Below are 24,713 nucleotides of genomic sequence, written 5' to 3'. Positions count from 1 at the left end.
TAATGGCTTATGGACTTTTCTTTTAGGAAGCTATCCAAACCTTTTTAAAACTCCGCTAAGCTATCTGTCAATGAATTCCAGAGTTTAATTACATATTGAATGACCGATTCATTTTAATACTACTTTGTAGCTTCATTGTGTGCCCCCCTAGTCCTAGTATTTTTGGAAAGAGTAAACAAGCAACTTATGTCTACAACGTTCCACTCCACTCATTATTTTATAGACCTCTATCATGTCTCCCCTCAACTGTCTTGTCTCCAACTGAAGAGCCCTAGCTGCTTTAGCCTTTCCTCATAGGGAAGTCATCCCATCCTCTTTAGCATTTTTGTCACCCTTTTCTGTACCTCTTCTACTTCCACTATATCTTTTTTGAGATGTGGTTACCAGAATTGCCTATAAATTGTCTTCCTTTGGGATCTGTTAACATTTTAAGATGTCTGATGGTGTGAACTAGAAAGGTGAAAAGAATTTAGCCTGAGGCGAAGTGCTTTTCTGTTTACTTAAAGAAATTGCTGTCCAATTTAACTTGGGGCTTATAGTTTTACTTCCTTGTTTTGCTACCATTTTGCACCTGGTTTTCATTCTGGACACATCGGCTTAGTTACAAATAGAGGTGTACATCATAATATCTTGAATTGGAGGTGAAAAAGTGAGCCATTGGTGTAACCAATTTTCCCCCAGATGCAATAATTTGTGGACCCTCAGTAGGATAATCTTCACTTAGTCCACAGACAAAGCAGAGCAGGCCAATAAATTGAAGAGAAAAGTGTTTATTATTCATGGTGCTTTTCTCTTCAATTTATTAGCCTGCTCTGCTTTGTGGATTGAGTACGTGCAGGTTGCTATGTCTTTGTGGTTCTGCTACTGTTAACTTAAAACAATGGTTCATGACTTTCTTGCACAGCTTACCTTAAGCATGACATTTCCTTTATGGTGCAGGGGCCAGGTTTTAATAGTAAAAGCTGGGGATATATTGAAGGTTATATTTTTGGGTTACTTGGGAATCTTTTCTTATGTTTTTCTTTTTATGTTTACATTACATAAGGTGGCAAAATATTCTGGTGTATAGGCTTTATTCCCACCTTTCTAGTGTATGTTATCTGATGTCATGTCATGTTTTTTCAAAAATTCATCAATAAAAATAAAGATGCAAAAAAACAGTGGTTCATACAACAAACAATATGATGCATTGTCTTTTGGCACTTTGTTTGCTCTGTGACAGGTATATGTTGAGGTAATCTCATTCAGGCTGCTGTGACTCTCTACTGATACTGTTGTTCCTCTTCAGGAGCAGCCTAGTGGTTAGTGCAGCGGACTTTGATCCTGGGGAACTGGATTTGATTCCCACTGTAGCTTCTTGCGACACTGGGCAAGTCACTTAACCTTCTATTGCCCTAGGTACAAATAAGTACCTGTATATACTATGTAAACCGCTTTGAATGTAGTTGCTAAAACCACAGAAAGACGGTATATCAAGTTCCATTTCCTTTTCCCTTTCTTTCTGCAGACTGCTTATGGTTCTCTGAAAGAAACAGAATAATGTACTTGTTTACCTGATAAGATCAGATTTGTGGGTTTTCTTTTTTAAAGGTCTGGTTCTTTAGTACAGCATTGAATATATATACATATTAATAAGGTTAAAAAAATAAGAAGAAATTGTTTTCAGGCTTAAATCTGAATGCTGTTGGGTATTGTGACTTTTCCTAATATGAGGTCCAGTAACAATTTTATTTTCTCCTTTTCTTACCAGGTGTTTTTATCTTAATTTTCTGTGGCTTGATTTCACTTGGCACAGATGCTGTGATGCAAAGAAATGTGCTTGCACTTACTTTTCTTATACTGGATCTTATCTTTTTAATCATTGCCATTCTTGTAATCTGGCGACAACCTCAAAGTAAAACCAAGCTTTCATTTAAGGTATGCCCAATATTTGGTAGTTTACTAGATTGGACAGAGAGAAACTCAGGGTGGAGAAAACTTAAGGCACTAGGCTGGAAAGCAGATAGGGTGAGAATGGAGGACTAAGGAGAGAAACTGGGATGGAACTCACAATGGAGACAATCATGAGATTCTTATAAGTGAAGGTAAGAAAGATTGAGCAGAAACTGGATAAGAACTATTTGTTAAAGGCATTTTTCCACTTTAGCAATGGAAGGGAGAAATGTTCTGTACATCTAGCTCAATTTTAAAGAAACTCATTGGGAAAGAAATACAAAGTGGAAGAAAACACTTATCTGGCCTTTGTGAGCTAAGACTGGGCTAGAGTAGTAAGAACCCAGCAAAGGAAAACTTGAGACCCTGTGGAAACTTTCTGTAGAAGTTAGTTTTTGTTTTGTTGTAGTTTTTCAGGTGTTTTTTCCCCCTTGTTGAATTATTTTCCCATTAAAGTGTTGCAGTAAGCTAAGCCTTCAGCAAAATAATGTATTTCAAAAATACACAAGCAGGACTGATTTGTAGACTTTTAAAATAACTTCCAGTTAAGTTCAGCATTGGGGAAAAATTAGGGCAAATAAAATATATTTGTGATAGATAAAACATTTACATTTGATGCCAAGCCAGCATTTGATTGTTTCGTTATAGGTACCGCTTTTGCCTGTTCTTCCTGTTTTGAGTATTTGCGTGAACGTTTATCTTATGATGATGCTGAACAAAGGTACCTGGATTCGTTTTGCTGTCTGGATGGTACTAGGTATGTTTAGGAATCTCTCAGATTTTAAATAAAATGCAGGGTTATATTCATCTTTTTAAATAACGCCACCTCTCTGCACCGGTTTTGTATGAATTCTGCTGAGAAATATCTTGTACTTGATCTGGGTCTTTTCCTGTACTTTTGTCTGACTGCAAAAGCCATAAAAACTAGCAGCAGGAGTTTGTGGTCTTGAAATTAGCACACATGCTTTTTGTTGTCATTCATACTATGGATGTGCACTGACAAATTATTGACACCAAGAGGCATATTTTCAAAGCACTTTGGGAGGCTAAGTTCCATAGGTTTCTATGGAACTTTGGGAGGCTAAGTGCTTTGAAAATGAGCTTGCAAGTGTCTGAAACATGTGCATGCATTTTCAGTCATGAGGTGAAATGTTGTCGTCCCCTCCCATGAGGTAAGGCTAAAGAAGTTAGAGCTCTTCAGCTTTGAGAAGAGACAGCTGAGGGGGAGATAAGAATAAAGTCCTTCAAACTAAGGAGTGGAATGGAACAGGCAGGCTTGTTTTCACTTTCCAAGGACTAGGGAACAACTGGAGATTATTCTTAAAGCATTTTGACATTCACGTGCTTAAAACGTCCAAATCCTAATTTAGCAAAGGCAGGGAAGGGATGTGTAATGTTGAAGTATGTCCAAATAGCAAGGGGCCGTGTTTTGGTCTGGTCTAGGGAGGGTCCAAAATCAGGATGTCCAACAGCGATTACCAAACAGGAAGAAATGTCCAAGCCTAAAAAGGATATCCTAGGTTAAAACCTGTTCCATATCATCATGCTGATCAATCCATAGACTGGTTGGTTGTGTCCATCTACCAGCAGGTGGAGATAGAGAGCAATCCTTTTGCCTCCTTATATGTGGTCATGTGCTGCCGGAAACTCCTCAGTATGTTCTCTATCTCAGCAGGTGGTGGTCACACACAGCAGCAGCTCTGGCTAGGTCTCCAAGCCTAATTTTTAGGTTTTGTTGAGTACCTGGGGTTGAGGGCTCTTCTTGAGCAAGTGCAAACCTGGTGGTGCCAGGTCCCTCCTTTTCTCCCCCCTCCCGCTGGCTCCGTTAAAAAAAAAAAAAAAATTTTTGGACATCCTTAAGGGCGTTTATTTCAACGTTTATTTAAACGTTTATTGCAGCTACTCACTGGGACACCAGTTCGTTACAGCTCGGAGCGAGAAGCAGGTAATTTTTACCTTTTTATAGCGGGCAGGGGGTTCCCCGATCGATCTCCACGTGGCCTATGGCATCGGAAGGCGAGGGAGCGAAGAATCGCTCCCCGGACCGCATGTGCGCTTCTAGCGGGGATGCGGGGGTCTTAAAGTCTGATTCGCCCTTGTTGGGTGTCAGTTTGGAGGCCGGTCAGTGTCCCGGGTCTTCCTCCTGCGGCGGTTTTCCCCCGCCATAAACGCCCATCCCCCGCTGCTCGCCTCCGCCATCTTGGCCGGCCACTCTGCTCGGACGGCTTCTTCTTGGGCCGCCCTTGAGCTGGGAGACGTTAATGCCATGGCCGCCCTTGATTTGGGCGATGGCAAAAAAGCGGCTAAAGTTAAGCGCCGTTCTTCCCGCGTGGCTCCTTCGCGGAGTGTCGCGCCGGACGCCATCTTGGATGCGCAGCATGTTTCTCCCCCGCTCTTGCGAGCGCCGGTTGAGGGTGCGTCTAGGGCTGTGGCCCAGGCTGCGGAAGTGCACAGTCTGGGGGGTTTCTCCCCCGAGTTTATTTTGCTGCTGCATCAGGCCTTCCTTATGCAAAACGCTGCCCCTTCTCCCTTGTCCGATAAAGGGGTTGAGGCCCCCGGAAGTAAACGCCCTCAGGTGGATTCCCAGGCCTTAGAGGACTCTGTCTCCTCTGATGTAGATGAGGGCAGCGTATCTGAGTTCTCCTAACGGTCCTTTGGGGATTCCTTGGAGGAGACGGATTCCCGCTCGGATGGAGCAGATGACCCCTCTGCAGCGCGGATCTTTCGCTCAGAGGATTTGCCCAACCTGTTAGTGCAGGCCATGAGCATTTTGAAGATTTCCTCTCCAGAGGACGTCTCTCCCTCAGCCCCTGTTGGCTCCGCCATTATGCTGGGGACGAAGCGCCCGCCTAGAACTTTCCACGTGCATGATGCCATGCACACCTTAATTTCGGCTCAATGGGATGTCCCGGAAGCGAGCCTCAAAGTGGCTAGGGCTATGTCCCGCCTCTATCCTTTGCCTGAAAGTGAATGGGAGGCCTTTCTTTGGCCTACCGTGGATTCTTCAATCACTGCGGTGACTAAGAAAACGGCGTTGCCGGTGGAAGGTGGCACGGCCCTAAAGGACACCCAAGACAGAAGATTGGAGGCGCAGGCCTCAGTTTGCGGCTCCTATGTGGCCAGGGCGTGCCTGACGATTGTGCAGCGGGCTTCCCCCTCGGATCCTTCCTTGAGGGCTGATTGGCCGGCCCTGGAATCGGGCTTGGCTTATTTGGCAGACTTACTGTATGATGTCTTGAGAGCCTCGGCTAAAGGTATGGCTCAGACAGTTTCTGCGCGGCGGTGGCTTTGGCTGAAGCATTGATCTGCTGACCACGTCTCTAAGTCCCGCCTGGCTAAGTTGCCTTTTAAAGGCAAGCTGCTCTTTGGGGTCGAGCTGGACAAAATTGTGACCGATCTCGGCACGTCTAAGGGCAAGAGGTTACCAGAGGTCAGGGCTCGGGCCAGTGCTCGCCCCGGTAACTCCAGAGGACGGTTTAGGCTCTCAGTGGACGACCCTCTGCGGCTGCCCGTGGAGCAGGGCCTGTTGCATCAGGGTCCCGTGGTGATGGAGGATCCCTCCCCCTTTGGTCTTACAGCCTGGCTATTGAGCGGCAGCGTCTGAGGAAGAAGGGCTTCTCAGACAAGGTCATCGCCACTATGCTGAGAGCGAGGAAGCGCTCTACTTCTACTGCTTACGCCAGGGTTTGGCATACCTTTGCAGCGTGGTGTGAAGCAGGCTCACTTTCTCCCTTCACTGCTCCAATTTCTTCAGTGTTGGCGTTCCTGCAAGAAGGTCTGGAGAAAGGCCTGTCGCTCAGTTCCCTTAAAGTCCAGGTTGCGGCTCTGGCTTGCTTCAGGGGCCGCCTGAAGGGTGCTTCCCTGGCTTCGCAGCCAGATGTGGTACGTTTTCTCAAGGGAGTTAATCACCTGCGCCCTCCTCTGCACTCAGTGGTGCCTGCGTGGAATCTCAACCTGGTGCTAAGAGCCTTGCAGAAGCCGCCTTTTGAACCCTTGTCGAGGGCATCTCTGAAAGACCTGACGTTGAAAGCAGTCTTTTTGGTGGCTATCACTTCAGCCAGAAGAGTTTCCGAGCTCCAGGCACTCTCATGTCGAGAGCCTTTTCTGCAGTTCACTGAGGCAGGAGTGACTATTTGCACAGTGCCTTCCTTCCTGCCCAAGATTGTTTCTCGCTTCCATGTGAATCAGCAGCTCTGTCTCCCTTCCTTTCGTAGGGAGGACTACCCAGAGGAATACTCTGCTCTCAAATATCTGGATGTGAGACGAGTCATCATCAGATACTTGGAAGTGACCAATGATTTCCGGAAATCGGATCATCTGTTTGTCTTGTTTGCAGGTCCTCGTAAGGGTCTGCAGGCTGCTAAGCATACAGTGGCAAGATGGGTCAAGGAAGCCATTGCAGCGGCTTATGTGGCTGCGGGGAAGGTGCCGCCTATCCAGCTGAAGGCTCACTCCGCTAGAGCTCAGGCGGCCTCGATGGCAGAGGCCGGGTCCGTCTCCTTGGAAGAGATATGCAAGGCGGCAACTTGGGCATCGGCCCATACCTTCTCCAGGCATTACCGCTTGACTGTGGCTGCTCGGGCGGAGGCCCGGTTTGGAGCTTCAGTGTTGCGGTCAGGGATTTCAATGTCCCGCCCTGGGTGAGTACTGCTTCGGTACATCCCACCAGTCTATGGATTGATCAGCATAATGATATGGAAGGTAAAATTATGTATCATACCTGATAATTTTCTTTCCGTTAATCATAGCTGATCAATCCATAGCCCCTCCCAGATATCTGTACTGTTTATATTCTGGTTGCATTTCAGGTTCAAGTTTAGTCTTCAGTTCCTGTTCAGGAGGACTTCGTGTTCAAGTTTTTTCAATTGGATTCTTCAAGAGTTGAGACGAGTTTGTGTTACAGTGAGCTGCTGCATTCCTCTCTCCTCCGTTTTACGGGGCTGGATTTAGACATAAATTCTGCCGGTGCTCCCTCCCGCTTCGTGCGGCTGTAGGGCAGCTTTGTACCCTTCCCGCTTCGGCGGTGTTAGGGTCAGTCAGCTCCTCCCGCGGTTGCGGTTGCAGGATAAGCCAGATCCCCTCGCATCGGCGGGGTGGTGTCCCTCCCCCGCTCCGCGGGGATGAGCTGGACGGATTCCCCTCCCCCACTTGTGTGAGGATGAGCTGGGTTAATTCCCCTCCCCCGTTTCGGCGGTGGTGAGCTGGGCAGTGTGTCCCTTTGTGGGTGTAATTCTCTAAGTGCTGAGTCCTGCGGATGGAGCTTGGATATCGACATACTGAGGAGTTTCCGGCAGCACATGACCACATATAGGGAGGCAAAAGGATTGCTCTCTATCTCCACCTGCTGGTAGATGGCACAACCCACCAGTCTATGGATTGATGAGCTATGATTAATGGAAAGAAAATTATCAGGTATGATACATAATTTTACCTTTGTCACGTCCAGGTTACAAAAAGGTGCTCTGATTGAGCAGCTGACCACTAGAAGCATTAAGGCATGACACATCTTTACTTCCTCAGTGGTTGCTGTCCCTCTCCCCTGAAAGTGAAACTGAAAACCTTTTCCAGCTCTGTAATGTCTCCCTATTGATTCTTTTGCTCTTCATGTGGCAACAACATTCCAAATAGTCTGGTTGCTGATAGAGATGTTTGTGTGGCTCTCTCTCTTTGTCTTGTTTTGTGATATACAAATACATAGTAAAATATTTTGCATATGTAACAAGGATGTTAATATCATTGTAATAACATTAGGCATGGCAGTTCTTTGTGTACAAATAGCAAACATGTCAACTAGAGTTACTAACATGCACTGTTGTGTTAGCATGCAGTAATTCTGTCAATGCACACTGGTTTACTACAGGTCTCATTTTATGGAAACGGAACTAGTTATGCTTAATGCACGTCCTCTGTCAACAAGCAGAGGAATATGCAGGTGAAGTCCTGGATGGAGCTAGTCCGGTGCTCTCCCTTAGCTCAGGAAAATTTTAGTCTCTGAGCTTGTGCTGATGCTCTTACTCAAAACTGACTTCACCTATTTGTTGTGTTTCTTCTATCAGACAAAGTAGTTCAGATCTCCCCTCTTTCTTCACAGTTAAGAGGAGCATTTTTCTCTTTGCCGTTCTTTTTTTGCCACTGCATAGAAAGGACTTTGTCAGTTCCTCGTTCCCTTAAAGGACTCTTTGAACCTATTACTAACATGGAGCTCTCTTAATGCATTTTTCATCCCCTAACCTCAAAAAGTAAGACTTCCTGGAGATGGAATAAAATAAAGCAAAAATTGCCCAGCTATTTGGGCAAGTCTGCCTCATCAATGATTGCATGGACGTCTGGAGCCAGCAGCTTGAAGGGGTGGAGGTACTGTCTCTGAAATCCACCTCCTTAGGTTTTTGTCTCTCTTCTGGAGGATAAAGCCCCTAAAAAGAAACAAAATGAAGACCTTGAGTCATCAAAGCTCATTTTCCATCTTACCTGCAAAGAATCTTTTGTGACCAAAGGTGGTTTTAGCTATAAGCACTCATCAGAGACACTAAGTAAAACTGTAATTCCCATTCTCTCCTCCCTAACATACTTCAAGCATACAGCAGTGCTTCAGGGACAGTTCAAAAAATCATCTTCCATGCCCACTTCATCCCCAGAGTGTGTGCCTTTACTTCAGGCAGTTCCAGTCCCAAAACTAGGACACAATGTTACATAGAACACAGTTGTTACATTGGTTTTTACAGGAGAGTTCAGCCCTGCTTTCAGCTTCTGACTGGGATGCAATTCCAAGTACATCAGCATAGTAACAACCACTTAATATGCCATCTCAGGGTTTCTGCTCAGAGGTCTCTCTCCATCAGGACCCGTCTTCTCCTTCTGAAGAAGCAGATTGTTTCTCTTGTGATTTTATTGCCACTTTGAGGCCCTAAGGATTTTCTTTTTCTTTTTTTTTACTTTTCTTTTTATTGTTATATTTACAACTCAGAGAAGGTACAGAAATTTGTAATAAACTCAAATAAAAAAATAATACAGATTATCTCTACTGAGATTAAATCCTTTCAATGAATTAACTAAATCTTTTGACCTTTATCATTTAAGCAGAAATAGATTCAAGAAAAGGGAAAATAACAAATTCCTTGTCATCAAGCAGATGAAGCCATTACGTATGGGGAGATAGAGAGCACTCAACTTTTCACAGTGCCTCATGGCCAGCTAGCTCCACTGCCTCTTCAGTATTCTCTATCTCCCCAAGCAGGGTGGCTGCAGCTTCTTCGAGCTCCATCAAAAATCTGCCTGGGGGTGGCTCCTGGCTTGCCAGTTGTTAGCCGGGGTGTTAGAGGCTATAGCAGCTTCACTTTGAAGGCACATAGGTCAGCCCTTTCCTTGCCTTACCCATGCCCCCGTGGATGTGGACATATTAGCTTGCTTTTCCCTGTCCTTTCCCACTCAGTGGATGCAGGCACATTGGTTCGCCTTTCCCTGCCTTTCCCACTTACCTGAGCCTCCGGAGTGTTTTTATTTACCTCTTTTGCCTCTGCTTTCCTCACAGCGTTAAAAAAAAAATAATAATAATAATTAAAGTCGCGTCACGCTTTAGCGCAGCGATCTTGGGAAAAGAGGTTTTTTTTCTTGAGATTCTTCTGCAGGACCGGAGCTGTGGTACTCTGTCTAGTGAGGTAAGAGTGTTTTCTGACTCCTCCAGGGTGGGCCCGCGATCGGGACGTTTTTGGCGTGAACCGCCATTTTTGAATTTTACCGCCGTTTTCGGCGATGGCTGCGGAGACTGTAAAGCGCTGTTCTAAATGTGGCAAGCGCAAATCAGCAGCGGGGCTCTGTAATTCGTGCTGTACAGACGGTAGAGCCGGCCCGAGCATGGCGAGTGGCAATCTGTTGCGCTCTGAGCTGGCAGCGGACGCCATCTTGGATTTTCCACATGGCGCGGCCTCCGTTGCGACGGAGAGCCCTGAATCCGGGGGGGGGGGGTCCTCTGGGTGAGGCTAATAATAGAGCTGATAGCCCTGGGCAGGATCCGGGCGGTCAGGGAGCAGTTTTCTACCTTGATTTTGTTTTAATGCTGCATAGGGCGTACATGCTTAAAAGAGCTCTTCCACAGGGATCTTCGGACCCTCTGCCTGCCCCCCCCCCCAGTGGATCCTGGCCTTTTGGAGTTGGCTCTTCCTGTTTCTTATCCTCCTGATAAACGCAGAAGGGCTAATTCCCTTTCTGAGTGTGGCGCTCCCCCTCTCAGGTTTAACTTCCTGGATTGATTTTCAAGATACTCTAGTCGACGTAGAGTGAAACTTCTTTACCTAATTGTAATCTGACTCAATTTTTCCAAGTCTTGTAATTTTTCCCCCTGTTGTTTCACTTCAGTAAGATGCTGAGTGATAATATGCGCTTGGATAAGGGCTACCTTTGTCAATACCTTAATTTCTTCAATATTTTTTGTTATTAAAGATTGGAGAGAAGAATGTAATGTGAATGTCAGGTCCCAGAGTGAATCCATCATCACTATGGCCGGTTTAATTATTGTCCCTGCTGTTAAGTCAGGAGTGGGAGCATTAAATATCTGATTTAGATTAGTAACAGTCTGTAAAGGCAAGACATATGATGAAATCTGCTGTCCTACCAGACCACACTCAGCTTCCACACTCGGCATAGACAGGATCCCTTCCTGGGCATTTCGTCCCCCTTCTTGGGGTGAGACGCCAGGTCTGTCTTGTATGCCTCCTCCTGGCTGTAGGGGGGGGTTGCACGTTGGACGGGGCTAAGGGAAACCCATCTTCACTGCAGGCTGAAACGAATTACTCAGATCGAATAGCTGGAGAAGAGTGCCTAGGTCCCATTGTTACTCCAAAGCGATCCAGTGTCGATTGCTGAGAAGGGTAAGTCCTGACAGGGGTTAAGGGACCTCCCCGTGTCTTTCCTTTTCCCCATCTTACGAGGGGTTTTAGGATCCTTCTTTGCTCTCTCACGGGTCGCTTCTTGGAGCGTCAAATGCAGCAACCTAACATGCCTCCTCCCTAAGGATTTTCAAACAGATTATTTCTGTCTTTGTTTCCTCTCCTTACATGCCCCTGTCATTTGTCATGAGCTTGACCAACATTAAGATCCCTAATCCTAAATCTCTTCTTAAATTAATGCAGCCCTTCTCTTTAATCTAGACCAAAACCCTGCAGAACCAATTCCTGAAATTACTGAAAGATTTAGTATCTCTTCTTAAAGATCAAATTTTACTTGATTTACAACTTGAGATCTGGAGAGCTCTCCTTTCAGTACAAGCAGTTTCAAAGTGCTTGAAGCTAAAATACAAGGTCTTCTCTGCCTTTGGACATGTCCACACCCAGCATCTTTGTCAGTCTGTTGTATATGAAGTTCCCATCAAGAAATCTAAAACAGCTACTGTGCCTTCTTGAAAAGATCAGAGGATCCTGGACATTGCAGGTAGAAAGACTTATCAGAGTTCCATGCTCACCTTGAAATATTAGTTCTTCAACTTCAAATGCTTCACTATCTATCTGATTCATTGCCTCAATCCCAGAATCAAATTGAGCATCTTCATGATGTCTTATCACAGCCATCCATGAATGTGCCTTCCATCTGCCTCAGTGGCCGTTTCAGCTTTCAGGATGACTTGGCTTTGGTCATCCAACCTATGGGAAGATCTACATGATTGTCTGGCGAACTTCCCATGTATAAGAGACAGCTTGTTGAATGACGAGGTCTTATAATGATTCCTATAACCCACAGCTTCTTTATTCAGGTTCTGTGTGAGTAACAATAAAGAGAACTTGGTCATTAGCCCAAGGAAGTACAGCCATATGTTTAATAATTAACAATTGTAAAATAATCTCATAGAAGCAAAAATCAGCAAACAGCTCGTGGTCCTAATAAAAGTTTTCGAAATAAAGCATTTAAATTTTGGGCTTATATCCTGCTAACACCTTTTCAGTTCTAAGCAGTTTACAAACATCTTAAAGGGGTATAGAGATCAGAACATTCCTCTGAGAATTACAATGGTTGCTTTGGAGACAAGCAGAAATCTATAATACATATTTCCTAAATAAGAGAGTTTTTGCCTTCTTTTGAAACGTGAGATATGATTGTGAAGGAGAAAATGTTTTGGCAATGTCTTTCCAAAGTCTGGCTGCTTGAAAGACAGGAGATTTGTCAAAGAGCGCTAGTTTCTTCTTACCCTTTAGATGAGGGGAAAGTGAAAAAATTAGCAACTTCCTGTCTCCTAGTTCTGGTATAAGTTGAGAAGCAGAAATAAGTTAGCAAATAGCTAGGTAGCTGTCCTTGTAGTGTTTTAAAGAGGAAGCATGCCTATTTGAAAACCAATCTTGCTTCAATGGGTAGCCAATGTAGTTTGATATAAAAAGGGGAAACTGTCAAACTTTGATAGCCCGAAGATTAGTCTGCCATATTTTGAATGGTTTGAAGTCTCAAGGTCTTTGTGTAGCCCAAGCACATTAAGTTAACAGTAATCAAGAGAGGATAGTAACATAATGACACAGATCAAAGATAATTCATCTACAGTCAGAACTTTCATCTTCATCACGAATCAAACATCATCCTCGCCCTACAAATAGGATTTCTTCTCAACAGGGAAAAGTCTATCATGAATTCTCAGTTACTCACTCACCTAGACACAACTGTCGAGCTTATCTTCCTGAAGACAAATATCTACGTTCTCTCTCTCTCTCCGTCTCTCCTCACAGAATTTCTTCATGTGGCTTCACTACAGCTTGTTCATTCCTACGGCTCTTGGACACATGGCTGCTTGCATCATGTAGTTCCTTTCGCAAGATTTCAAATGAGAATATTTCAGTTGCATCTAAAATTCCACTGCAATCAGCACTTGAAAGCCTTTTGTCAAAGAGAATTCTTCCACTATACATATCACACACACTCCTATGGTGGCAAACAGCCATACCCGAACAAAGGCTGTCAATTCCACATCTAGCCTTTTACTACATAAACTTCTCCGGGGAGTATATTTAGACCATATATAAATCCAGGGTGTCTGGTCTGCACCAGAGAAGAAGCTACATATCGATCATCTAGAGATAGGAGCTATGCTAAAGGGTTTTTGAAAGTTCTTCACGTCGTTGAGGGGGAAAACAGAACTATCAGTTGGCCATGTTCTACCTGAAAAAAACAGGGTCAGGTTCCTATCCCTTCACATATATATATAAACTTTTTATGTCAAAAGATTCATCTGTAAAGAACACAAATTAACTCAAGAACAATGGAAAATTTTTTAGGGGAAGACCTGTAGCTTCGTCTAATATGATTCAATCTCTATACTTCTACATCATAGAGCAGTTTTAACAGCACAAAAACTGGCAATTGCAAGATTACTGCCTGAGAACCTTTGCTGGTCATGTAAATCATATCCTGTTACTCTTAAACATCTGCTTTTCAATTGCAACTTCACGCATGATTTTTGGAAACACATGGAACATTTTCAAAAATCTTGCATTTTCAACAGCTGATTATATTTGGCTCACTTGCTTTAGAATCTCCACTGGACTTGTACAACTCTAAATTATTGCTTATCCTCTTGGCTGTGGCCATAAAATCAGTCTTGTCCAACTGGAAGGATAACTCACAGCTCAATATTATTTCTGGTGGCAATAGTTACATAGTAAATGGTGGCAGATAAAGACCTGAACGGTCCATCCAGTCTGTCCAACAAGATAAACTCATTTTACATGGTATGTAATACTTTATATGTACACCTGTTTGATTTGTCCCTGCCTTTCTCAGGTTACAGACCGTAAAAGTCTGCCTAGCACTGTTCCTGTACTAAAAGTTCTGAAGCTAATGTCGAAGCCCCTTAAAATTTACACTCCAGCCCCTCCATATCTATTCAGTCACGATCAGGGCACAGACCGTAGAAGTCTGCCCTGCACCAGTTTTTTTTCCTCAAATACTGGCGTCGCCACCATTCTCCACTAAGATTCCATGGATCCATTCCTTCTGAAAAGGATTCCTTGGTGTTTATCCCACACATGTTTGAATTCCATTACAATTACATAGTTTGAAATTTCCATGATAGATTAAAAAAAAAAGGTTTATCTCTACATACACTTAGTTTGGTCAGGTCTTGAGTCTTTTATATGTCCACTGCTTAAATATGCTTTGCACTCAGAATCTACTATGTAGTGTTACTTTTATCATTGATATTTTTCACTGCATATATATCCGGATTGTCGGTCGAATTTAATTATATACTGCTATTTCTGTTTTACCTTGTTCTTGAATTGTTTGATCTGTCCGTATGACATATTTCAGTAAAGGCACTTGGACAAAAAAAAGGGATTTTTTTGTTAAGATGTAACTGATTATAACAGTGCAGAATTGTGTTATTGTACTAGAGTTGGCCTTATTCCACAAGGTTGAATTTTATCCCCATTACTTGTTTAAGTTGGGATAGATATTCAAAAGGATATAACTGAGTGGGAAAGCTCCTACCCTGTTAAATCCTGCTGGTCACCCAGAGTTAATGCCACCGAACATGTGCTTTGCCTGCTGTAGAAATATCTGGTTAGTGCCAGGGTGGACCAGCGGCAGACCCAGGACTTATCCAGTTAGCGTGGGATTTTCAGACCTAACTTTATCCAGGCAGTTATCCATACACTGGTTTAATATCATCTGGCACCCAGATAACTTCCAGCAGATACTGAAGACTTGGGTATTCAATATTGGAGGAGTGGAGGAGTGGCCTAGTGGTTAGGGTGGTGGACTTTGGTCCTGGGGAACTGAGGAACTGAGTTCGATTCCCACTTCAGGCACAGGCAGCTCCTTGTGACTCTGGGCAAGTCACTTAACCCTCCATTGCCCCATGTAAGCCGCATTGAGCCTGCCATGAGTGGGAAAGCGCGGGGTACAAATGTAACAAACAAACAATATTGGTGCCCAGATTAGAATTTCTATGATTTACTGCCCATGGCGGTTAGCACCTCTTTCTGGTTGCCTTAAATTACTCCTATGGGACACCTGCTTGTGTGTACATTTCCCTTGATCCAGTTTTACTAACTAACTGAAAATAGTTGGATTTACTTAACAACCCTATTGTAACTTAGCTGAACCTAGAACAAGATAACTTTTTAAAAGACAGCAGCTCTCGAAAACTTCCACTACCTACTTTGCCCAAGAATTAAAGCATAAGGAGAATAAAGGTAGTGGCCCTGCACTTGCTTTCATTTCCACCTCCTTCCTTTTCTCCCTTTTTCCTGTTCTCTGTCTGCCCCCATCCTTTCAGTATTTGTTTTAAAATTAATTGTTATATGCTTTGACTTTATGATGATGCCTGCTATCAAACTGAGTAAAATGAAGTGATTTTTGCCAAAATGTTGATAACATTGTAGAGCTGGTATAGTATTCCCTTTCCTCTGTGATACCCTTTTAGCGCATGTATTCTCCAGTAGCTTGCCACCCACAGTTTAGCAAGGACTGTTGGTGTGTCAATGATAAATAATGTATTGATAAAGCAAGTGACTGTAGTTCTTCTTTTTCATTTTTGTTCCATGGGGCAGGCTTTGTCATTTACTTTGGTTACGGAATATGGCACAGCACAGAGGCCGCGTCTATGGAGAGATCCCCAGACATCTACAAGCAGTCTTTCATAGTGCAGAACAGTGATAGTGCTGTTGAAGAGAAGACTGCTTTTCTAGAAGATGCATGTGAACCCAGGTCCGTCAATCCATAGGGCAAGAGAGGAGGATACATTGGCAGCTATGTGGACTTGAGTGATCAAAGTGCAGTAGCCTGCAGGTTACTTATTTTTGTGACACAGATGGAGGCATAGTTCCACTCCTAACACCAGTTTTATTTTGTTAATTAAAGAAGGTTAGATTCTGTCTGTGGCAATGAACCTTCAACCTTGGTATACACCCAGGTAATCTAGTGACTTTTTCCTGTTACAGACTTGAACTTGTAGCTATAGGTACATGACATTGAAACAATGCTCCATAATGTTAAACTGTATTCTGAAACTATGTGGTATTATACATTTTATTTATATCACGTCTAAAGAGCAGCAAACAAAAAGTCATCTCAACTTTGCTCCAGCTAGTTTTGTCCCCGTTTGTAAACTGCTAAAAGATAGGTGTGTGTGTTGTTTTTATCACACCAGTCTCCTGAATATTACCGTAAATGCAATTGTCATGGTATCAGTGGAGGTTTAGGAGAACAAGCTTGAATCACAGCAAAATTAAAAAGCACTTAGCTACCGTCTTGGGCAGCTTAAGACCTATGTGTATGTACTATGGAAGAAAAAAGTTAAAATGAGTTGATATCGAAAAAGGACAAGCATTACCTTTTGAAAGGACAAGCATTACCTTTTGAATTTCCAAAGAGAAGAGTTTTAACTTATGTAGGCCAAATGTTTAACTTATTATTTTTTAATCTTACAATTTGTCACGGTGAGCTGCTTTGATGGTGCATGTACAATCTTGTTTTATAACTTCTGAGCAGATCATGATACTGAGGGTGATGGTGCATAAAAAAAACTGGAGATCCAAGGGAAGACTTGATGTATGGGAGTCCATACAAGGCAGCTCATTTCCTTTGAATTTGATAGTATATCCCAGATGCATTGTAGATACTAGATAGCCAGCAAAAGCACTCCGCTCATATACAGATGTGCATCTACTATCCTCAAAGCCTTTGTATATAATATGCCGTACTGTTTAGTAGCATGTACTGTCATGCATTGATGAATTAATTTTCATGTTGAAAAGTTGCAAACTGGGATCATCTTTGTAAATAATTTCAATATTATTGCATTTGTTTACAAGAAAGTACTCTGTATAGCTTCCAGAATCTCTTACTGTATTTAGTAGTCAGGTCAGATAGGTATAACTTTCTATACAAGTGCTCTATCAAGGAAAATAGCCACAATTGTGTAAATGACAATTAGGAGATGATGTACCATATGTCGGGCAACCTGTTTCCTCTGGTAATTGTAGAATAACTTCATGTAAAGCGCCTTAGGACAAAGTTAAATTAGCTCATTCTCCAGAGCTATGTTAAGCTACTTAGGACACTCAGTGTGGCCTTTTTTGCATCACAGAACTTCAAAAATTACCCAGAATCAGATGAGAAATTTTGAGCACCAGCATGATTCACTGAGCAACAAAGAATAGTTTATTAAAAGATTATACCAATTTTCACAAGAATAGCAACAAAGCAGGTTGCAAAATGTTTAAAAAAAAAAAAAGGGGGGGGTGGGCATATTAGCCTTAGTGTGTGCACTAGGGAGGGCATTCATCAAGCAGTTTTAGGGCCTTAAGTCACGTTATTTGGGCCTTAACACAACTTAAAAGGCCCTAACTCTGCTGGACTTAAAATACTGCAGCGATTTTTGTTGCCACAGCTTAGTAATGAGATACAAAATATGCAAATGGCCTAACATGACTTGCGGTGATACACCGTAAGTCGCATTAGGGCCCAAAAATCTCGCTAAATGGCCAAATGCTCCTGGAGTGCAAGGAGAGGGTGCCTCCTCCAATCCTGCAGAAGTCCTGCCCATCTCCCCCCCCCCCCCCCCCCCCCCCCCCCCGGGTTACCTTTTAAAAAGCATCGGTGGTCTGGGGAGGGCGAGGGGATCTGGTGGTCTGAAGGGTCTTGGTGGAAGTGAGGCCCAGTTGCTTCAAGGACAGCAGGGTACAGATCTTGCAAATTCTCCCACCTTCCCCAGGAGTTGTATTCTGCTTCAGCTTTATTGAACTAGCCAGTCCTGTGTGATAATAGGTGAGGGATGACATGTATGCTCAATTGAGCTGACTTACCAGGCTCTAACTCTCCTGGAGAAAAGTTCCCATGTGCGGCTTCTTCAGGTGACTTTATCAGCGTGTGAGGATTTCTATCTTGCCATCCTTGGAGAGCTCCTGCTACAGGTAAGTAACTTAACTTTACAAGGGAGCAAGATTTCTTCAGAAAGTTGCTTAGCACTTATAACTAGTTGAAGAGACATTCTCTACAGAATGAGAAGCTCAAGGACAAGTCGTAGAAAGCTACAGGAGGGAGAACTCAAAATGAATGCTGGAAAATACTGTTTGGGGAAAACAATACTGAGGAGGTGGTAAATCTAAGAAGAGACCTCTAGTGAAGGTGGTATGAGCCAATAAGTACAAGATTCAAGCATGGTTGGTCTAGACGTGGAGGGTAATGATTACATTGCATGCATATTGCAAGACAATGCAGGAAACTCTTGGAAGACTAGAAGACTGGGCATCCAAATGGCAGATAAAATTTAATGTGCACATGTGCAAAGTTATGCACATAGGAAAGAATAACTCAGATTATAGCTGCATAATGTTGTGTTCTGCATTAGGAATCGCTGCCCTGGAAAAGGATCTACGTGTCCTCGTGGGCAAACACGTTGAAATCTGCTCAGTGTGCAGTAGTGGCAGTCAGAAAAAGCAAACAATGTCAGGAATTATTAGGAAAGGAATAGAGACTAAAAGAATAAATATAACCTATACTCTGTATTGCTCAGTGGTGTGACTGTCCTTTGGAGTATTGTTAACAATTCAGGTTGCAACATCTACATAGAAGAATTAGAAGAGGTACAGAGACGACCAAAATAATAAAGGGATGGAACAGCTCTTATGAGGAAAGGTTTGGGAGGTCAGGACTCTTCCATAGATGGCTGAAGAGATTTATTAGAGATCTATAAAATCCTGAATGGAATGGGTAAACATGAATCGTTTATTTTCTCTGAAGGTAGAAGTACTAAGGAATAAATCATAAAGTCACTAAGTAGTATATTTAAAACAAATTGGGGGAAAAACATGTTTTCATTCAGTTCATAAAGCTCTGGAACTTGTTGGAGGATGTGGTAAAAGGAGTTAGTGTACCTAGGTTTAAAAATGTTTTGAACAAATTCCTGGAAGAAGAGAGGCCTGGAGAAAGCCACTGCATATCTATGGGGGTAATTTGTCTACTTTTCAGGATCATGCTAGGTACTTGTGACATGGATTGGCCACTGTTTGAAACAGGATGCTGGGCGATCTGGAGCTTCGTTCTGACCCAGTTTGACAGTTCTTACAACAGATCTTAGGGTATTAAGATACACTTGTATATGTTGCATATATTTTATAAAGGCAATATATGCAGCTTTTTGCTTTATAAGATTATCTCAGTGAAAGTAGTTATAGTCCTTGGTTGCTGGTAAGAGCAGGTACATATTGCACGTATCTTATATAATGTACACAAAAAATTTCTTCCCCCATTCACCTATGTGTATATTGTGTAACTTTGTGCACATAAAATACTATTCTAAATGCTCAAGTTCCTTACAAAATTATTCCAAAAAGTGACAGTGGCAGGGCAAAGATGGGGAGGATCAGTGATTGAGTAGAATCTGTGGCAACACAAATATTCAGACAAAGAATCCAGAATTTGGGGAGGGGAAGAGGATGAGGAAGCAACCGCCTTGATTTAGAGGGCATCGGCCTCTTCCTTTTCCGCCATTAAGCTCAGACTTGTGGTTTGACTTATGCGAAACAAAGTACTGTGTAGTTTAGAGTACAAGTCAGACCCCTGCCACAGAAGAGAAGGAAGCAGCCTGATGAGCAGCACTGCTGCCATCTCTCCTATTGCAGTCGAGATTGGCATGAGGTGACGGGAAAGTGTTTTAGCAAGAATAAAGATTAACAAAAGGTTACTTTTGCCTGACCTGGGTCCCATTCCACAAGCAACCTGGCAGTTCCACGGTGAAAGTCTATTTTGAAGCATTTACCATACTCGTAAAAATTGTGGGAGACATATATTCATGTGTGTTTGGCAGCTGAATCAGATTACGGAAATGTTCAGGTAATTGTTTTATTGCTGGTCGTATTCTGAGATTCTGTGGTATTTTTGAACTATTGTGAGATGCATCAATCTTGTGCTGGACACCATTTGGAGGATAAATTATTTGTTAAAAATTCCTTTATAAAATGTGTGTTTGTGGGGAGGTAAGGTTAATTTAAGTGCACGTGGAACAGCTGCTGCTGAAACTGGCAATTCTCTAATTCTTGCTAGATCCCATCAGAGCCTGCACTCTGAGGGGGTCGGAGGTAAACCCAGCGTGGGCTTTTCTCTTGGTAATCCGTAACTACAGCAGCCCGGTGGTAGTTCCCACACCCAGTGTGTTCCATTTCCGGCAGTACAAATTTATTATTATTTTTTTTTTTTGTAGCATCGGTTACCACTGGATTAGCGCGGAACCCCCCCCCCCCCCCCCCCACTCGAAATGGCCACATGGTGAATGGTTCACTTACCGCATGGTCATTTTTTTTCAAAAGACAGCCTTTTATTTGCTGCGGTAAAATGGGGCCTCAGCATGCATCACAAACACACCCTGACGCCAGCACAGTTCCCCTTTTACCGCAGCTTAGTAAAAGGGGCCCTCTAGCTGCTACAGTGCGGCATGCTTGAGTGTGGCTTCTAGAATTCTAGCACAAGTCCACAGTTTTACGTGTTAACATTTAGGTGCGGCTGCTTACACAATGTCAATGGCAGGTGTAAATGTCTGTGACTAAATGTTTCACTTGAGTGTGTAACTGGCATGATTGTAGAAGCTAAATGTTTGGCACACAACTGAGCCACCCGTATCCCTCCCATGTGCACTGTTCCCTTGCACTTATGAGCTATAATTTTTGGGTGCTAAGTTAACAGAATACTGACTTAAGTGAACTTAAGCTCTTAACGGCAAATTAGTGCTGATTGGCCATTGGTGCTGATTAATACTTAGTTTGCCAATTAAGTTATTCGTATAAAAGAAATGTGCATGCAAGATAAGAGTATACTCTTTTTAAGAAGGCCCAATGAGGAGGAAAGGAAGTTACACGTTTCTAATGCCACTTTTACCCTCAAAGGGTATAATGCATTTTCTCTCCATTTTCATAGCTGCATTTCTGAAGTAGGCTCTGAAAACTATAAGGTTTATAGCTATACTGCATGCTGTTTTAGATTCTTTATTTTGTATTTATCTTTTCATTACTTTATATTTTTTAATTTATTTAGGGTTGAATTTTGCTTAAAATTTGTAATCGCTATTCTCCGAGGACAAGCAGGCTGCTTGTTCTCACTACTGGGTGACGTCTACGGCAGCCCCTTTAATCGGAGATCTTCACTAGCAAAGACGTTTGCTAGCCCTCGCGTGCGCACGCACACCGCGCATGCGCGACCGTCTTCCCGTTCGAACGTGCTTGTGTTCGTCAGTCTTTTTTCCGTGGCTCGGGATGGCTGTGTTTTTCGTCGTTCTGTGCCCTGAGACCCTCGCGCTTTTTGCTGCTTTCTTCCGTTCTGAAGTCTTCTTTTTCACTTTAAAAGTTAATCATGTTTGGTTGTTAAAAAAAAAAAAAAGCCTTATTTTCGAGTTTTTTTTCCCGTCAAGTTTCCTTTCGCTTTCGAAAGCGGCCCTTTTGGCCGCCTGTATGGGCTTTCCGTGTTATTTTTTGGTGCCCTTTGCCATCATCGCGGATTTTGACTTCGCCGGCGTGATTTTTCTGCCCATGTCATTGAAGCCTCCCAGCGGCTTCAAAAAGTGCACCCAGTGCAACCGAGTTATCTCGTTCACTGATAGGTACGCTTTGTGCCTTCAGTGTCTGGGGGCTGGGCACCGTCCTCAGGCCTGTAATCTCTGTCTTCTGTGGAAGAAGAGAACTCAGGTGGCGAGATTGGCCCAGTGGAACGTCTTGTTCGGGGCCTCGCCTGGTGTATCGAGGTCATTGGCCGGTGCATCGACATCTGCGGTACTGAGGTCATGGACCGGTGCTTCAGTGTCTACAGTACCGGGATCATCGTTGGTACTGATGTCGTCAGAGGGTGCCTCTTCGTCAGGAGCGCAGGTGAGGGCTGTCCATTCCCCTGCTGGTGGCAGTGAGCCCTCGAGTAGGTCTCCACCTGCCTCAAGGGCTCCTGTGGTACAGCCCCCCCCCCCCCCCCGGGATCGACCTTCGGATCCGGCCCCGAGGAAGAGATGCTTGGATTCGACATCCTCGTTGGTACTGGGAGGTTCTGGTGACATGCGTCGTGTGAAGGCAAAGAAGCATCGGCACCGGTCATCTTCCCGACGCGGTACCAAGAGCTCTAGGTCGCCGAGGGATTCGGCACCCACTAGGCATCGATGCTGGGAGGACCGCTCACCCTCCATTCAGGAGGTGTCGATGCGCTCTACCTTGGACAGCCCGGTACCGCCTCCGCACCCCGGACAGATTCTGAGTTCGTCGCCTGTGCTGGACTCCCTGCCTTCCTCGACAGCCGCTGTAAGCGAGAGCCTCCGGGCCATCCTTCCAGGGATCCTGGAGGAGCTGTTGCGCCCTTCGGTACCGGGGGTGCTTACGCCGCCGGTGCTGTCGAGTGAGGCGACGGCTGGCCCCTTGCCCGTCGTGAGGTCTCCGATACCGGTACCGTTTGCGGTGCCTGCGTCAGCTGCCTCCCAGGCAGACTCCCCGACGACATCGATCGCCGATGCGGGAGTCTTCTTCTTGACGTCCCCTCCGTGGCCATGTGTCTACGGAGTGGAGGCAGGCACGGCTTCGGACTGAAGTTCATGAACTGGTGTCCGACACAGATGGTGAGGCCTCGTGGTAGGCAGAGGAAGACATCAGATATTTCTCAGATGAGGAGTCTTGACGGTCTTCCTTCTGATCCCACTCCCTCCCCTGAAAGACAGCTTTCTCCTCCCGAGAGTCTATCTTTCGCAGCCTTTGTCTGGGAAATGTCTTCGGCCATTCCCTTCCCTTTGGTTACGGAGGATGAGCCAAGGGCTGAAATGTTTTGAGCTTTTGGACTATCCTTCGCCACCTAAGGAATCGTCCACAGTACCCATGCATCATGTCTTCAAGAAGACACTGCTGGAGAACTGGGCGAAGCCGCTAACTGATCCCCACATTCCCAAGAAGATCGAGTCCCAGTATCGGATCCATGGGGACCTGGAATTGATGTGGACTCAGTTGCCTCACGACTCTGGGGTTGTGGATCTGGCCCTTAAGAAAAGAAGGTCAAGAGTTCTAGGGAGTATGCTTCGGCGCCCCCGGGCAGAGACTCTAAACCCTTGCATTCTTTTGGGAGGAAGGCCTACCATTCCTCAATGCTCATCGCCAAAATCCAATCTTACCAGCTCTATACGAGCATTCATATGCGGAACAATGTGCGGCAGTTGACGGACTTGGTGGATAAGCTCCCTTCTGAGCAAGCCAAGCTTTTTCAGCAGGTGGTCATGAAGCTGAAGGCGTGTTGTAAATTCCTGGCCAGGGGGGTTTATGATACTTTTGATGTCGCGTCCAGGGCTGCTGCTCAAGGTGTGGTGATGCGCAGACTCTCATGGCTGCGTGCCTCCGACCTGGAGAATAGGATTCAGCAGCGGATTGCGAATTCTCCTTGCCGGGGGGATAATATTTTTGGAGAAAAGGTCGAACAGGTGGTAGAGCAGCTCCACCAGCAGGACACCGCTTTCGACAAATTCTCCCGCCAGCATCTACCTGAACTGGTAGACGTTTTTATGGCGGAAGGAGGACTGTTACCTATTCTTCTAATAAGCGTAGGTACAATCCTCTCTCTCGCCAGCCTGTTGCCCAGGCCAAACCCCAGCGCGCTCATTCTCGTCAACAGCGTGCAACTCAGCAGGCCCCTGCGGCTCCCCAGCAAAAGCAAGGGACGGGCTTTTGACTGGCTCCAGCCAGAGCATAGCCGAAATCAAAGTGTCCGTGCCAGACGATCTGCCGGTCTGGGGGAGGTTAAAACTTTTTCACCAAAGGTGGCCTCTCATAACCGACCAGTAGGTTCTTCAAATAGTCCGGCTAGGATACTCCCTCAATTTGGTTTCAAAGCCTCCAAATTGCCCACCGGGAGCTCAATCCTTCAGCTTCCAGCACAAGCAGGTACTTGCAGAGGAACTCTCCGCCCTTCTCAGCGCCAATGCGGTCGAGCCCGTGCCACCGGGGCAAGAAGGGCTGGGATTCTCTTCCAGGTACTTCCTTGTGGAAAAGAAAACAGGGGGGATGCGTCCCATCCTAGACCTAAGGGCCCTGAACAAATTTCTGGTCCGAGAAAAGTTCAGGATGCTTTCCCTGGGCACCCTTCTTCCCATGATTCAGGAAAACGATTGGCTGTGCTCTCTGGACTTCAACGATGCTTACACTCATATCCCGATACTGCCAGCTCACAGACAGTATCTTCGATTCCATCTGGGAACACGGCACTTTCAGTATTGTGTACTACCCTTTGGTCTCGCCTCCGCGCCCAGGGTGTTCACAAAATGCCTGGCTGTAGTGGTGGCGTCTCTACGCAGACTGGGAGTGCACATGTTCCCTTACCTCGACGATTGGCTGGTGAAGAACACCTCCGAGGCAGGAGCTCTACAGTCCATGCAGATGACTATTCGACTCCTGGAGCTACTAGGGTTTGTGATAAATTATCCAAAGTCCCACCTTCTTCCTGTTCAGAAAATCGAATTCATAGGGGCTCTGCTGGATTCTCAGACAGCTCGTGCCTACCTCCCGGAAGCGAGGACCAACAATCTTCTGTCCCTTGTTTCTGGGTACGAGCGTCGCAGCAGATCACAGCTCGGCAGATGTTGAGATTGCTTGGCCACATGGCCTCCACAGTGTATGTGACTCCCATGGCCCGCCTCCACATGAGATCAGCTCAATGGACCCTAGCGTCTCAGTGGTACCAAGCTGCTGGGGACCTAGAGGACGTAGTCCTACTGTCCACGAGATTTCTTCAGTCCCTCCATTGGTGGACAATTCGGTCCAATTTGACTCTAGGACGTCCTTTCCAAATTTCTCAGCCTCAAA

General features: G+C 44.8%; 1 protein-coding gene across 1 annotated transcript in view; it reads left to right on the top strand.

The window, feature by feature from the left end:
- The window catches only part of SLC7A1 (solute carrier family 7 member 1), a 126,624-nt gene extending 109,180 nt beyond the window's left edge, over window positions 1–17,444 (top strand). Inside the window, exons 10-12 of the mRNA XM_030200354.1 lie at window positions 1,751–1,917; window positions 2,581–2,689; window positions 15,456–17,444. Of these exons, the coding sequence (XP_030056214.1) occupies window positions 1,751–1,917; window positions 2,581–2,689; window positions 15,456–15,628 (449 nt within the window). The 3' untranslated portion in view covers window positions 15,629–17,444. The remainder of the gene's footprint in view (window positions 1–1,750; window positions 1,918–2,580; window positions 2,690–15,455) is intronic.
- Window positions 17,445–24,713: the final 7,269 nt, after the last annotated feature.

The sequence above is a fragment of the Microcaecilia unicolor genome, chromosome 4, assembly GCF_901765095.1.
Source record: "Microcaecilia unicolor chromosome 4, aMicUni1.1, whole genome shotgun sequence".
In the NCBI taxonomy this organism is placed as follows: domain Eukaryota; kingdom Metazoa; phylum Chordata; class Amphibia; order Gymnophiona; family Siphonopidae; genus Microcaecilia; species Microcaecilia unicolor.
Note: the sequence above shows the minus strand (reverse complement) of the source record. Positions and strands in the feature narration are given on the sequence as shown.